We start from the raw sequence: 14576 nt of genomic DNA, 5'->3' as shown, positions 1-14576 counted from the left end.
CTTAACTTATCTTATTGTGTATTTGTTTATTCCTATTTGTTTGTTATGTCCATCTGTGTGTGCCTTTTGTTGTTTTGCCAATTTGTTTAAACAATTTAAACTTTACCTTTAAGAATTATTGACCCTTGCTTAAAGTTATTGAATAGATATTATTCGCCGTATTTGGATATTTGATTGATTTAGTATGTATCAATATTGTTTGAATGTGAAGTTGTTTGTTTTTAAGTTCTTTGAATTATTGATTGATCTTGCATGGTAAGTCAAACAAATATTGTCTACTCATCAGCTATTGCTCATAACTCTGAACCTGTGTTTACAGACACAAATAATAGTACTAAAGTGTCAGTAAAAAAATCACCTATATGATACCTCACAAACATGGCAGCTGTTATTATTGTTTTTATTGTTTTTATTGTTCATGTTGTTATTGTTATTATTTATGTTATTATTCATCTTCAAATATATTGCAAACAATAGATTAGCTTTTTCCACAAAACAATACACAGACAAAATGTAAGACACAGATTTGGTTTATTTATAATTCACAAAGTGCATTCTTACTGCAGGATTCATATTGCACATTACGTTACATTAAAGCTATAGGGTTTGTTTCAAATATACAATATGAAAATACACTAAGCATGTGAGCAAAGGGTAACATGATAACTCTATAGGGGTAGCAACAATCACATTGAAGCGGCAGCAGCATAGAGTGTGGTCACATAGTGGAGCTAGTGATTGTGTCTTACATCAGGATCTCTGACTTGGAATACAGTATGGATATAACTGGGTTTCTTACACTTTTATATGATGTCTACTGGAGTTTAGAGGAAGAAGTGACAGAAGGGGATTCAACCCCAGAGGCAGGCAGTGGAGCAGAGACACTGGCTCTTAGCAGCTGGGGACTTAATCACCATATCCTTTATCATCTCCACTGTACCAAACAAGGGGAACAGCTTCTCAGTGAAGCTCTCATTGTAGGTGTAGATGTGAAGGTGTTTGTCCACATCGTAGAAGGACAGCTGGCCCTGGTCATAGTCGAGGTAGATGCCCACCTTGCGGGGGATGAGGCCCGGTGGCAGGGAGGTGAAGGGCACGGTCAGCGCCTTCAGCTCAGTGCCCCTCTCCAGCCGCAGGGTCATGTACCCCGTGTTGGTGTTCAGCGACCTGAAGCCTTTCCTCAGGGCCGACTCTCTGGCCACGCCCAGCCGCCAGTCCCGCTCACCCACCTCCACCTCCCAGTAGTGCCGGCCGGAGTCGAAGCCCTCCACCCCGACGGCGCACCACCAGCCGTCGAAGCGTTGGTGGTAGTTGGGAACATCCTTCCTCTCAAAGCCACAGCGCATCTTCCTCTCGTCATTGGAGATGAGCAGGTCAGGGTTGGCCGAGTCCAGATCCAGAGTCACCTCGACTGCCGGGACATGGAGCAGTTTGATTAACTAGAGAGCTTCAGCACAGATTACACTGACTAACACTTTTAAAATGAATCCTGTACCTGCAGCATCAGAGATCCATTTCCACACTGAAAAACAGTAAGAAACGACAGTGAATGCAACTTAATGACACGGCTGGATATTTTGCTTTTAAGGTTAAGGAAACTAGATGTTAGTTGCCTCTGGTTTTCATTTATATGCAGATTTTTGTCCTGAGCTTGTGCCCATCGGGGTTTGGACATACAAACTATCAATCTATCTTCATATTAATCCTAATACTGAGCCTTTTGGAAGTTAATTGTGCAAAACTGCAATTAAATGATCTGCGAAAAAACGTATGCAGAATAAACATCTCTTACCTGGTTGAGGAATGTAGGACATGGCACCTGAAAGGAGATAATGAGAGACTCATAAGGATGTAAACACTTATGTGCAATAATGAAATTCACCTTAATTTACTTTTATAGTTAACATACCAATATTCTGAGTCCTCTGCTTCCACATGAGCCACTGTTGTGGTATGGTGTCCTGCAAGAACACATTAAGACGGCTTCTATTATACCCGCATGTAGTTCAGATCACAATGTGTGTACTATAACATGGACGCATACCTTATCTGGGCGCTGCACCAGTAAAGTCCACATGACCAGTTCCATAGCACTCAGCAGATTGGGCACCTTGCCCCAACGCCAGGCTGACTGCAGATCCTCCAGGACCTTCGCCACGGGCTCCCCAGGCCACACGCTTTGCTGCAAGTAGATCAGTTTGAATCAAACGTGTCTGGAGAGAAAAGAAAACCCTGCAAAAATCCATCAGGGGAACAGGAACTTACATCCGGCTGAGCTCTCAGGTCCTTGACCCAGTTGAGGATCAGGTTTTTGGCCTGAATCAGATCCTGCTCAGTGATCAGATCAGGTAGTTTTCCCTCATCCCTCTCTGGCCAGCCGTCGTTCTGCATGGGCTTCTTCTGCAGACCAATCACATCCACATATTTAGTGAATAAACCTTTCTATACCTTGTGTCAGCATAGTTATATCCTGCCCCTGGAAATGGATCATTTGGATTTTCTCTGGGATTAGCACCTTGCTCTCCAGCATAGCGGCCCACTGGACGATGAAGAGCCTGCAGAGCGGAGTCGGCCAGGTGTCATCCTGATCCCAGATGTGCTCCAGGACTTCAGACCTCTGCAGTGAGAGAACAGAGAGGGAAACACAGGAAGGATGAAGGTAGAATCATCATCATCAGTTCTGATTCAAGGCTCATTGAAGAAGAAGAAGAAGAAGAAGAAGGACGCAGCATGAGATTGGTCAACAGGATTTATAAATCCCACTGTGGAGATCACGTGTTTCTTATTGTTTTATATTAGAAACGTCCTCAACCCTCCCACTCGCTTCCTGTGAATTTTCCCAGACATTTTTCTGCTGTATTCCCACATCACTCAGACATTTTTCAGATGTTTTACCACACAACTGGCCGGCAAAGTTCCAGAAAGTATCTGCAGCAACTGACTTTGACAAATGCGTTCTCACATACACCCCCACTGGAAAACTTTGGAAAAAGGTTTCTGTTCAGGAAAGTTTAATAACATTTGTAACTTGAGTGACATGCAATAATGCAACAGAATGATGATCTGTCACTGTTATTGTTGTTTTTCTTTCATGTCATGTTATTGGTCTTGTCACATATTATTGTTATTAACATCCCAAGTCCTGAAATTGCCCAATAACTGGTGATTCTGTACTGAGTGTGTTCTCAGGAGGTTGTACCTGGCACACTCGGCTGAAGTCTCGAGCCAGATCCAGAACAAACAACTGATCCTCATCCAGAGGCTCCCTCTTGTCGTTCTTAGCTCTCTTCTGGGAGTCCTGCAGGGAAATTAAAACAGTTAAGGATTTTCTGGGCAGAACTGTTCAGAAAGATGATGAGTTTTGAGTTGAAAAAAGGAAACAGAGACATTTGGAGGACGTTGATGCTGCTTAACCAGTGCATTAGAAAGTAAAAAGGTCAATCTAGAAAGGCGGTGGTCACTCAGCTCGATCGAAATGCACATCATGGTTCTGTTGCTGTCAGCAGAAACAAAAGACACCCCCCCCCCCCGCCCTCCTCCCTCCCCGACTCTCTGCCTAGATTCATCTCATCAGCAGCTCTCTGCACACAGCGGCTGCTTCTGGTCAAACAGGCCCAGGAGATGAGAAACGCACGCAGTCACATGCTTCTCTAAAAATGTTTTCATGTCAGCCGCCTGCTTCGGTCTCAGGGCATTTAAAACCCTTCTGCCTGGAGCGTTACATGATCGTTTAAACATTTAACACAGCGTGTTTCTTTCAGAGTGCTCCACTCATTATTCACCTTTATCTTGGCCGCAAAGTTCTTGGCCGGCTCCACCATGAAGTGAAAACACTGCAACATCATGGCTGCGCTGCGGTCGGGGTTCCTGCCGTGAGAAACACAGAAACATGTTATTGTAGATTATCACATGAACGAGTTGGTTTTGTCGTCGGCCTTCACACAGGACGTTGCACATTCATTAAATCTGCATTGATATATTTGAGATTTATCTGGAACTTCCTTGTCCGTCATGTGTAGAAGTGAAACATCCTGTAGCCTACAGTCGAGGTGTTAGGTTGTCCGCCCGGTTATCTGATTCTTGTGAACACGATATCTCCAGAACGCCACCAGGGAATATCTTAAAAAATTGTACGAATGTTCACGTTTACTTAAACATGAAGTGATTTGATTTGGGTGGTCAAAGGTCAAAGGTCAAGGTCACTGTGACCTCTAGTTGTTGTGAACATTATATATCTGGACCACAAATAGATAATTTCATTACATCGTGCACAACTATTCTCTTGGACTCAAGGATGACCTGATTAGAATCTGGAGGTCAAAGGTCACGGTCAATGTGACCTCCAAAAAGTATTTCTCCCTCAGTGAATTAATAAATTGATTATATGTCAGCGGTCAAAGGTCAAATATAAAATGTCCCAGGGACCTCATAACAAACTGCACTGGTTGGTGGAGGCATAAAACTGCAGTTTGTTATTTCTAGTTAAATTTGGATTTTACGAGTTGGAACAGATTGTATTGTTTTGGTCTCTGACAGCAGACACCGTTGTGCTAAATCCCAAAACACCAGCACATCAAGTAAATGATTAAACACATGATGGAAAGTTCAAGGAAGATAACGTCTGAGTGTGATCACAACAACTCTCTTGTGTCCTCTGCCTTCACTGCCACTAACCAAGTTAATAAAGTCACATTATCTCCGCTGAGAGACGTGGAGCCGGTCGATCTCTCAGGAGGTCACATCAGAGTCCCAGAGCAGCAGCGACCATTAAACTGGGGCAGAACCAGTCAGTGAAAAGCCGTCAGTGTGAAACGTGACAGGCCTCAGCAGAAGATTACATGAGCTCAGACTGAGGCTGGTCTGGTCGGCAGTGCAGCTGTTATGGACGACCAATCTGAACGGGTTCTGAAGCCAGACCCAGACCGAGGAGGATGAGGGAGGATTCACCGGTATAAATAAAACATCACCGCACATCCATGTAGCTTTAACCATTTAGAGACCAGTGTTTATCAATAGTCTTATGAGACGTGGCCATAAATAGTCCTGATTAGTCTATAAATAAACTCACTTTCCAGGTCGGTCAAGCTCCACAAAGCTGCTGCACTCAGATATCTGTATCATACTCGTGTATATAACTTATTTCAATAAATGAAATGCAGTAACACTGATTTATACCCAGAATATATATTTGCATTTTAAGCTGATTTCACTGGAGACATTTGCATATGATATAAAGATATTGGAAATCAGCTGCAGGCTTATAAGGAAAAAAGAAAAACGCTCCGTCAGAAAACATTCATTCGTGTGGGAAATCATGACCAAGCATCTTTTTGCACAGCGACCCAGATCTGGAGGCCAGCTGATGACTGCGCACTGTGCGTAAACACACACCTGTGCGCGTGACTTTGCGGCAAATCTGCCACACTGACGAAGCTCGACTCTTATAACTCTTATATACACGCGATGTAACACAACGGAGATAATGCACGCATTTGAATCAGGGTGATGCGAGTTATGTTGTGTCCAGAGGTGCGTGCGTCCTGCAGAGCAACGCACATAACACCTCCCATGACGCACAGCCCAGCCTACCTTGCTCCGCAGAGGTTTGGCTGAAGCGGTTTGGATCTTGTCCGGTCCGTGAGGAGGAAAGTGCCCGGGACTCAGAGGCTTTAGTCTGGGAGCTGCTGCAGTGCCTCTGACCTTGTTTACATACTTGGCTGATCGGAGAGCTTCGGTTTTTTTCCGGGCAGTGACGGAGGCGACTCACCAGTGGATGACGCGCGCAGCCATGTCTGTGAGGGAACCAATAGGTGGCGCTGTTCCTGACACAGTTTGGTGCTCTGGTTACAGAACACACAGAAAACTGAGGGGCAGAGTCAGTTATCGTAATAATAATAGTTATAAATAATAATAATAATAATAATAATAACACAGATATTAAATTTGAAATAATAAGGAACCATTGATTATGTCCCAAATCAAGCCACCAATGAAAAGAACATTGTGTTGAGGTTTTATTGTGGATCAGTCAAGCACCTTTTCTTTTTTCAGCATCACTTTAACATTGAGGTGTTCTTTGATCATTTTGGTTTTCATTTAATAATAAGCATTACAGTGAGATTCCTTTTAAGTTTAATTAATGTTATTTTCTAAATAGATATTTATTCTTATTTTAAAACCAGTTGCAGATAGTGGCTTGTTGAGTACATTTGTTTTTTTCTTTTATAAATCTTGATTGGTATGTATTGAAAATTAACCTTGTTAATAATCCTGTAATATATCTGTATATATCAGGGGCCATTATGCAAATGATAAGTGCTTTTAATATTATAGCTAGAGATTGCAACAGTTATTTATATGATCACCTGCTGCTACTGTGTTGTTATTAATTTTTTTATTTAAAAAAAATCAAGAAAATGTTTTATTTCCTTTGGCTTAAAAGAAACATAATGATGAGTCACTTGTTTTTTAATAAATATAGTACAGGTCAACACGCAGGACGAACATTTTGCATCATGTTTACATTGTAAGTCGCAGAAAATAACAGCAAACAAAACAAATCTCAACAAGGAACTCTGTATTCCTCCATTGTTTTCATTTCACATTCACTGCTGCTGAGGACTTGAACGTTGTTTTGGAGAAGAGAACAAACAAATCCGCTTTCTGTCCTGACATCAAATCATATCAAATGTTAATTTTACAAAATGATTGATAAGAAAGGCAGAAATCATAGAGTCCAATGTGCTTCAGCAAAGAAAAGTCAAACTGAGGTAATGATAACAAATAATAAATGTCTTATTATAACTTCATGAAAGGCACTCTCTGAACCATATATCCTGGAGCAGTATGGTCCAGCCTCTGTCATTAAAACAGGCCTCTGATAACCTCACAAACCAGACGATGAGCTCTGAGGCTGAGGGACGGTAGTAAAATGAGTAAAGCAACAGCAAACAACAAATTCACTGGCAGAGTAAATTCAGAAAAGTACACAGTGGGTCCCTTTTTGTATTTCAGTCCCTGTATTTCAGTATTTCAGTCCCTGTCGTCCACAAATCCTCATCCGGATGAACCAGCCACCTCAGAAAATGTTCATATCCAGTTTCTCCCTTTACTGTGTTTTTAACATCAGTGTGCTCCAGCCAAATGTGTCCTCTCCTGCAGGCTGTGCAGCTCCTCTTTGGTTCCCCCTCAGTCTTGAGGAATCTGACTCAGCTCCAGTGAACCTGTGAAGGATCCAGTCACGGTCGGCCTGTAAAGCTACAGAGTTCTTTTCACATTCATCGGGCAGCTTGAGAAGTCGATGAGGATCAGACGTGTAGAACGGTGGTGCTGGCGTCCGAGTAGACAGGATGAGGTGCGCCGCTCTGAATGTCGGCTCCTGGGTTGGTGTAGACTAGAGTCCGAGGTGGAGAGATGTCCACATCAGGTGAGAGGATGTTGTACGGCAGCTCCATGGACTGGCGGATACTCTCTTCATATGTGGGAGGAGGCTGTGGAAACAACAAGAGGTTTTTTAAACAGCGGTCTTTTGCAACAGGTTGGGTGTCTCCCTGATGTGTCATGTCCGTGCGAAACGCTGCACATTCCCCGGACTCTTTTATCATCTTTCAGCTCATGTTTTGGTTTTTCAGAGCTGCAGTTTCTCCTTATAGACTCTGTTCAGATCTGGTGTTAACATCCTACCTGGGTGATCAGATCACAAGTGAACAGTTCTGAGTAGAGGGGCATGTTCAATCTCGAAACATTTTCAGCATTTTGCCTCACGGGTTGAATGACGTAAACTCTGCTGTATTATAAAGGTCGTGCACACAATGGATTCGAAAATTGTCAAAAATCTGTTGAAGTTATTGGACTAGATATACCATAGATATAGAATATAGAAAAGCTAACTCCTCTATAGTGGCTCCGGGATGGGAGTCAAACCCTGCAAATACTGATTTTGCATAAAAGAGTATTTTCACGGTGCTGGTTTGAAGGTAAATATAAGTTACGGCTGCTTGAAGGACTTCCTGAGCTCTGACATCTTTCCACAAAAATAAGTGTTTGGGACGTTTGTATTTACATTACCAATAAACCTGTCTCCTCGTCACCCGCCTGGAACGTGTTTTCCTCCAATGCATTATCTTTCTGATCACATCTGGCAGATTCACACTCCCTGACTGAGCCCTCTTATCTTTTAATTGCTTGGGGACCCCTCAGGCGACCAAGAGCCACCCTACAACCCTGCCCTCTGTCTGCTACACACACCCCACAACCCCACACGCAACAGGCCACCAAAAGTTTTACTACTGTCCTGCCTCAGGCCAGCGGGACAGACAGGGGGACAGTTAGGGGCCATCATTTAAACTCTTCTAAAAGGGGCTGAAGGAGACTTTCAGTGGCTGGTGATGGGTTGACTGGAAAGTAATGTGTGTGAATGGGCTTTCTGTGCGTGTGTGTGTGTGTAAGCGTGTGTGTCTGTTTGTGTGTGTGTAAGTGTGTGAGAGAGTGAGAGAGAGAGAGAGATGGGCAGTCAAGCTAGGGACTGTTTAATTAAGGAAAAGGATGGGAGGTCAAAGAAGGAACAAGACAGGATCACAAAGCTGCATTTCCAGGCACTGTTTGCACTCAGGACGCAGACTTTAATTATATTTGATGTGCCTTTTTCTCATTACCTTGTTTGCTGAAGCGTTGTGCGACTCGAAAAGCTCAGCGAAAGATCAACACGGGGAAAACCTTGAGAAGCGGCCGGCAGCGGCACAATTCAGCAGCGAGCATTAGATGAGATGATAGCGCGCCCTGTTTACTCCCCTCTGAAAGCAGTCTAATCTTTGAACACGCTCCTGTTACATTATTGCGTGACAGCGCGGCCATAATAGATAGAAACCCACTTTGCACAGTCTCCACAGATTGTGAAGCCACAGACAATGGCCTTCTCTCCGACTAGAATAGGAGTTGAATGTTTCCCCATTTCCCAAGCTTAACAGCAGCACCTGAGTTACTCTATTGTCAGAGTGTTTGTGAGTGTATCAATTGCTGTGACGCAGCCCTGATGCCTAATATATCCCACCTCAGTCACAATGGGTCCATTGAGGCCGAAGCGGTCTGCGATCATCATGTGGATCTGCCTCTGGCGGTCCTTTTTTCGAACGCTCTCGTAGGAGGGGAGCCTCGGCAGGGGGGCGTCCAGCGTCGGCAGGCTGTAGCTGGAGGGCAGGCCGACGAAGAACAGCTGACCTGTCTGCTGAGACACACACGGGCCCAAAATACAGAGGGAAGCTTATGAAGGACAGGAAACAGGAGGATTTATGGACAATTGCTCAAATTGCTCAAATTTACCCAATCAGTGACAACCACTTTAAGGATACAAGCCAGTAAGATGCAGTAAATTCCCTCTAGAGGTTGGGACTGCCTAAAATATCCAGTGATAGCTTTATTAGTTTGTGTATATAAACAAAATTTATTTTCCATTTCTTGTTCTTCACTCCACAACATCCGCAAACTAAGTACTGTTCTTAGAGTAGTGAGGAACAAGTGATTTTTCCAGCAGTGCAGCGTGAGACAGAACTTGCTTTAGTCAACAATTTGGTTTCAGACGGGAAGTCCCACAAGTGAAACAGAGACGTGTACCAGAGCAGACTACAACTCCACCAGTGTCATGATACTTTTAGAGAACTCTCACGCAAAAGAGCACGAGGAGTTCACAAAGGCGAAGGGACAAGGAACTCTGTTGACTTCATGTTTTTGTATTTCTGTGTGTTCTTCTTCAGTTATGACTGTCAAACTATATCTTAAAATAACTTCTATGGCATTTGTCCTTTTCAAAGGGTTTAACCAAAGTCCAGGTGTTGGAATCAGGAGGGAAAAAACACTATTGTAACATCTCTGTATTGTAGTAGAGGAGAGACAGGGTCTTTATTTATTGCCAACAGATTGAAAGATGTAGCTTTAACAGATTTCCCTCTCACCTGAGTGTTGTTGTCATCCATGATCTGATGCTCCAGACAAGAAGATCCCACCAGAGTCTGTCTGCTGCTGTAGTACTGAGGAGGAGCATCCTGTAACAGTGGCAGTAATGACAGTCACATGTGTGTCTCAGGACCCTGGTTATAAATTAAACTATTCCAGGTTAAACCATTCATTCGCTTATATCACACTAAGTGATGTGCCAGCGTGTGACCCTGCTGCTCTTTCTGCAATTAGTCCGAAATCCACTAATTTGAGCCCAATTGACCAATTTCCATGCCTTGTTCGGTCACTGTAGACGCTGGGTGTTTTAGCCATACCATAAATTATCTAATCAATAAGACCACCACCCTCCGGTTAACGTGGTCTCCTCCCAGTTCCACCCCCTCGGAAACAAGACCTGTCGGTGTCTCACTGTATGAGGTGCAGGAATCCTGGAAAAAAAGGCCGCCAGGAAAACTAGGTAATTGCCTTGGGTCTGAATGAGTCTCCTTTGTGTGGAGGACAATGCAATGTCCCACTGTGTCATCAGCGTCCCTAGGCAACAACCCGCACCGTGTGGTCTTTTCAGCGTCTCTCAATTCCCTTGTAACTGCGGCAGGTACCTCTTAACGAGCACACTCCAATACACATTATGGCCTTGTTTGTCATTTGGAGCCGGCATTACAACAAAGTCAATTTGTTGCCTGACTGAGATTTAAGTCCGTCGTGAGGATAAGAGGTGTTAGGACAACGCTTGTTACTAATACAAAAGAGATTTATGTCTGATTTAGAGGCAGCAATGGGAGATTCGGGGACTCCACACGGGGAGCACTCAAATATCAGATTTATCATTTTCCCAGGCCGGTTGCAACAATGACATCACTCACATGTAGAGTGACGCACTCCGACGACCTTTGCCATAACCCTCAAATCATGTCAGAATAAGAGACGACACCAAAAAAAGGTGATGTCAAAGGTCACTTTCCCTCAGTGGTTAGTACTTTCAAGAAGCCCCCAAAAAGAGAGGGGGGGGAAGAAAAAAAAGAAGAGTTGTCCTTTTGTCTCGTGCCCATTGATTCAGCCAGTGTGAAAAAGCACAACCGTGTAAAATCAGTGTTGAAGTCGGGGGAGGACCCCGGCGGCAGCGTGCCTTTTTCAACACCGCAACTTAAAGGAGATCCATTGTCCCCCTTTGCGTCCCCCAACACCCACACTGGGGTCTGTCCACTATTCATGGTGCAAACTGAAGCAGGGAAAGGTATGTGCCTATGAAGTTGAGGACATGAAAACGAGAAGCACAATGAAAGTGTTTGTGTCTGTTTCCCTTCGTGGAATAACTTCACTTCTCTCTTCTTACAGTCCAGACAAAAACATTCTACAGGCGACAAAAGAAATTAAACTCTGGAAAACTATGGCTGCAGACTCTGTTTACAATCTGTCCCAAGTAGATTAATGTGCTGACCTGACGGCAGCGGCTCTTTCTTATCAGGTGACAGCGTGAATACAGCTGTAGCTGGAGGTCAGCAGGGCCAGTCTGTACCAGTAACACACTGGTCAGCAGGGCCAGTCTGTACCAGTGACACACTCTGTTAGTTGCTTAACTGGGGAGACAGAGCTTCTCCATTAAAAACCACAAGCGAGCAGAGCTTCCTGTCAGTTGAATGTGTGTGTGTGTGAGGGGGGGGGGGGGGGTTGTCTCTGCAGCCTGAAGATAACACTGAAACTTCACCCGTGGGACTCGCGGCCGTGGAATACAAGAGAAAGAGGAAGCAGAGAGAATGGACGTCCGGTGAGGAGGAGTTACATTTAGTGTTTACGTTTCCTCGTCACCTCATCCTGCGTCTTTACAGCTTCGCAAAATGTACGACAACTTATCTTTGGCAGGTCGACACATTGTTGGAGATTTGCCTTCCTTTAACATCAGACTGGCAATGTCACACACGCACTTAAACGCTTCAGTGATCGGGTGGCTCTGCTTCACCTGCTATACGCCAATGTTAGGATTTGATTTGCACTGATTTAATTTCACTGTTGTTGCACTACAGCATCAATATGCAAAGTACAAATGCTAATTCTGTCAAATTCCATTAGAGCCACTGTGGCATCCTGAGATATTTCTGGCGAGCGGGCAAATTCAATGATCATATCAGGTTTATTTCAGTCCCCTTTCCCACAGGCAGGCAAATTGAATCTGACACTTCTAAATGGCCCCTGCACAGGGTGCACATGGCCGGGTCCCTTCCCTGTCAGCGGGATCCAAACAAACAAACTGGATCGGGATCAAAACTGAACATGTAGGTCATTTAAAAAAAAAAAAAAGAGAGAGAGAGAGAGAAAATGCAGCACAAAAGGCACTTTTGTGTGTTTTTTCCTCTCACCATATCTGCATGAGGCCGCTGATAGGAGCGGAGTTTGCAGCACTGGGGATCCTTGCGATAAATAATGGACAGCAACACCGCAATGACCAGGAAGAACACCAAAGAAGAGACTGTTAGAGAGCAGGGGAGAAGACAATGTTAATCACAGGCAGTCAGGCAGCATCAACAACCTGTGGTTCAGCTTGAAAAAAAAGAACAGAGCAGCTTTTTAACAATTGAAATAATCAGTCAAGGGGTTGGATCATTTCTTTACTGGACTGTCTGTCTCCACAATTTGAACACTTTATTACTTGTCTGTCAAGAATAATTACAACGTGGAAGTAAAAGATAAAAGATAATTCTGTCATTAACTGTGGTTTAGAGGTTTGAGTGCCATGTGGTAACCAAATCCTTCTGCCACAACGTTTGGAGAATGAAGATCCTTCATCAGACTGCAACTTTTATCACACTGCTGCAACACTGTTATTCAGATACTGAGCTAACAAACCAACAAGCCAAAAGGTCGAAGTCACTCACACATAGTTTTAAATGATTTACACATTTCCCTGCAATGAGTGAGACACTTTGTTGAGTTTACTTACAGGACGCAGCGACCACAGTGAGTTGATCAGACGTCAGCTGTGAGGAGGGGATGGTCGGACTTGCAGTTGTGGACATCTCTTCTGTGTAACCTGTGATGGATCCCTTTAGAAATCCTCCTGAGCTCATCAGCCTCAACACAAAGGCTCTCATCTTCCTTTAAAAAGAAAAACGTAACTACATCAGAGAGAAGGGCCGGAGCCCACAGCTCCGCGGCTCCTCGTCATGGTTTTCATCTCCTGCTCCACGGACGAGTCCTCACGCGCTCCTCGTGCAAGTCCGGTCTCAAACTCAGTGCTCGCGGTAAACATGGCACAGGGTATATGAGCTCGTGCAGGCGCACTGACACTGACGCCCCCTCTCCGAACTGCGTGACGTCGCTGGAGTTGTCTGTGCGGGCATCAGCTATTTCGGTTTCACCAGGAGCAGCAGCAACTTCAGAACCAGGAGACTTTTACTTCTATGACTGATTTACTTGGAGTTTAATTCTCCTTGATTAAAAACAGAAATCTGACATAGAAATCTGCTCCAAAAAACAACGCGCGTGGATTCATATCCGTGCGTAATCTCAACATAGTCTGCATTCCTTATTATATTACGCACAGTCCGCGGCAGACGGCTGCTGGTTCCTCCGCCGGGTGATTTAGCACATCGAGAGCAGGAGGTGAACTCACTGGATGCCTGAGCCCGAGACCCGTTACCCCGGAGACTGTGGGGATCCCGTCCTCAGTTAATTTCTATACAAACAAAGCGCCTAAATGTAGCATTAGTATTCATGAAGGAGAACTATGGAAAACACGGCTTCCATGTTAGACTGCCACTGGGCACATAAATTATCTTATTAAAGCTACTTGTGTTCGAGCTCAACTATAACAGATTTGGTCTGTTGTGAGTGTAAAGACTCAACTTTAAAATAATATAGGCAAAATCACAGCACTGAGTGAAACCATCTTACAAAGTTATTTACAAAACAAGTATGGACAAAGGGCAAAACAAGACAAACAAAAAGAAGAAGATATAACTTCTTACAACTGTTCATTAATTATAAACACTATTAGTTGTATTTCCATCTGTTTTGACCGTGACCTCCATTTGGATGCTGGACTATCAAATCTTAATGTAAGTGGCCATTAAGGTATAAGGCATCAAATCACCAAATTGAAATAGGTTATTGGACAATATAATGTATCCACCCTGTCATTCTGATGCACATTTAACAGGCAGCAGCACAGAGCTCTTCAGTATGAACTATGCACTTTGGCCAATAAGACTAATCAGTACATTTTATAATGGACCGAAGGCAGCAGGGAGAAATCTGATCTGCTGTTGCAACTTCTGAAGAGAAGGAAAGTCAACCCCCAAACTTCAGTCTGATGATGTGGACATATACAGGGAACAGCTCAAAAAGGCTTCCCTTTAATGTCTGAAGATGAAGCCTGAATAAAAAGAAAGAAAGAGAAACTTTATTATAACCAAAGTTCTGTTTCATGTGTCAAAGAATATACTTTTTCCATCATACCAGAAAAGCAACCAACAACTTTTTTTACTTGAATATTTTAATCTTACTGAAGTTGTTGCCTTAATTAACTTGTCGATTGACTGTTTCCGTATAGTGCACTGCTTTGTTTCCGGGGGACTGGGGGGAGGTCAGCAGGTCAATAGTGTCCTGACAACTCGGCCTCCTGGAGGGTT

At 43.8% G+C, this 14576-nt stretch overlaps 2 protein-coding genes across 2 annotated transcripts; both read right to left on the bottom strand.

Annotated features, from left to right (window-relative positions):
• Positions 1–514: 514 nt before the first annotated feature.
• Positions 515–5789, bottom strand: si:ch211-120g10.1 (E3 ubiquitin-protein ligase TRIM69). The gene is made up of 10 exons (XM_053443303.1): positions 5590–5789; positions 3783–3867; positions 3200–3298; positions 2516–2617; positions 2266–2400; positions 2045–2182; positions 1910–1961; positions 1793–1819; positions 1496–1522; positions 515–1411 (listed from the first exon to the last, which is right to left on the bottom strand). Exons 2-10 carry the CDS (start codon positions 3843–3845, stop codon positions 852–854), a joined length of 1203 nt encoding a protein of 400 aa, XP_053299278.1. The 5' UTR covers positions 3846–3867; positions 5590–5789; the 3' UTR covers positions 515–851.
• A 1243-nt stretch (positions 5790–7032) lies between these two features.
• Positions 7033–14288, bottom strand: si:ch73-364h19.1 (uncharacterized). Its single transcript, XM_053444388.1, has 5 exons — positions 12887–14288; positions 12306–12415; positions 9948–10037; positions 9050–9220; positions 7033–7490 (listed from the first exon to the last, which is right to left on the bottom strand). The coding sequence occupies exons 1-5, from the start codon at positions 13035–13037 to the stop codon at positions 7308–7310; spliced, it is 705 nt and encodes a 234-aa protein (XP_053300363.1). The 5' UTR covers positions 13038–14288; the 3' UTR covers positions 7033–7307.
• Positions 14289–14576: the final 288 nt, after the last annotated feature.

The sequence above is a fragment of the Pleuronectes platessa genome, chromosome 16, assembly GCF_947347685.1.
Source record: "Pleuronectes platessa chromosome 16, fPlePla1.1, whole genome shotgun sequence".
Taxonomy (NCBI): Eukaryota; Metazoa; Chordata; class Actinopteri; order Pleuronectiformes; family Pleuronectidae; genus Pleuronectes; species Pleuronectes platessa.
This window is presented reverse-complemented; position numbering and strand designations above follow the sequence as displayed.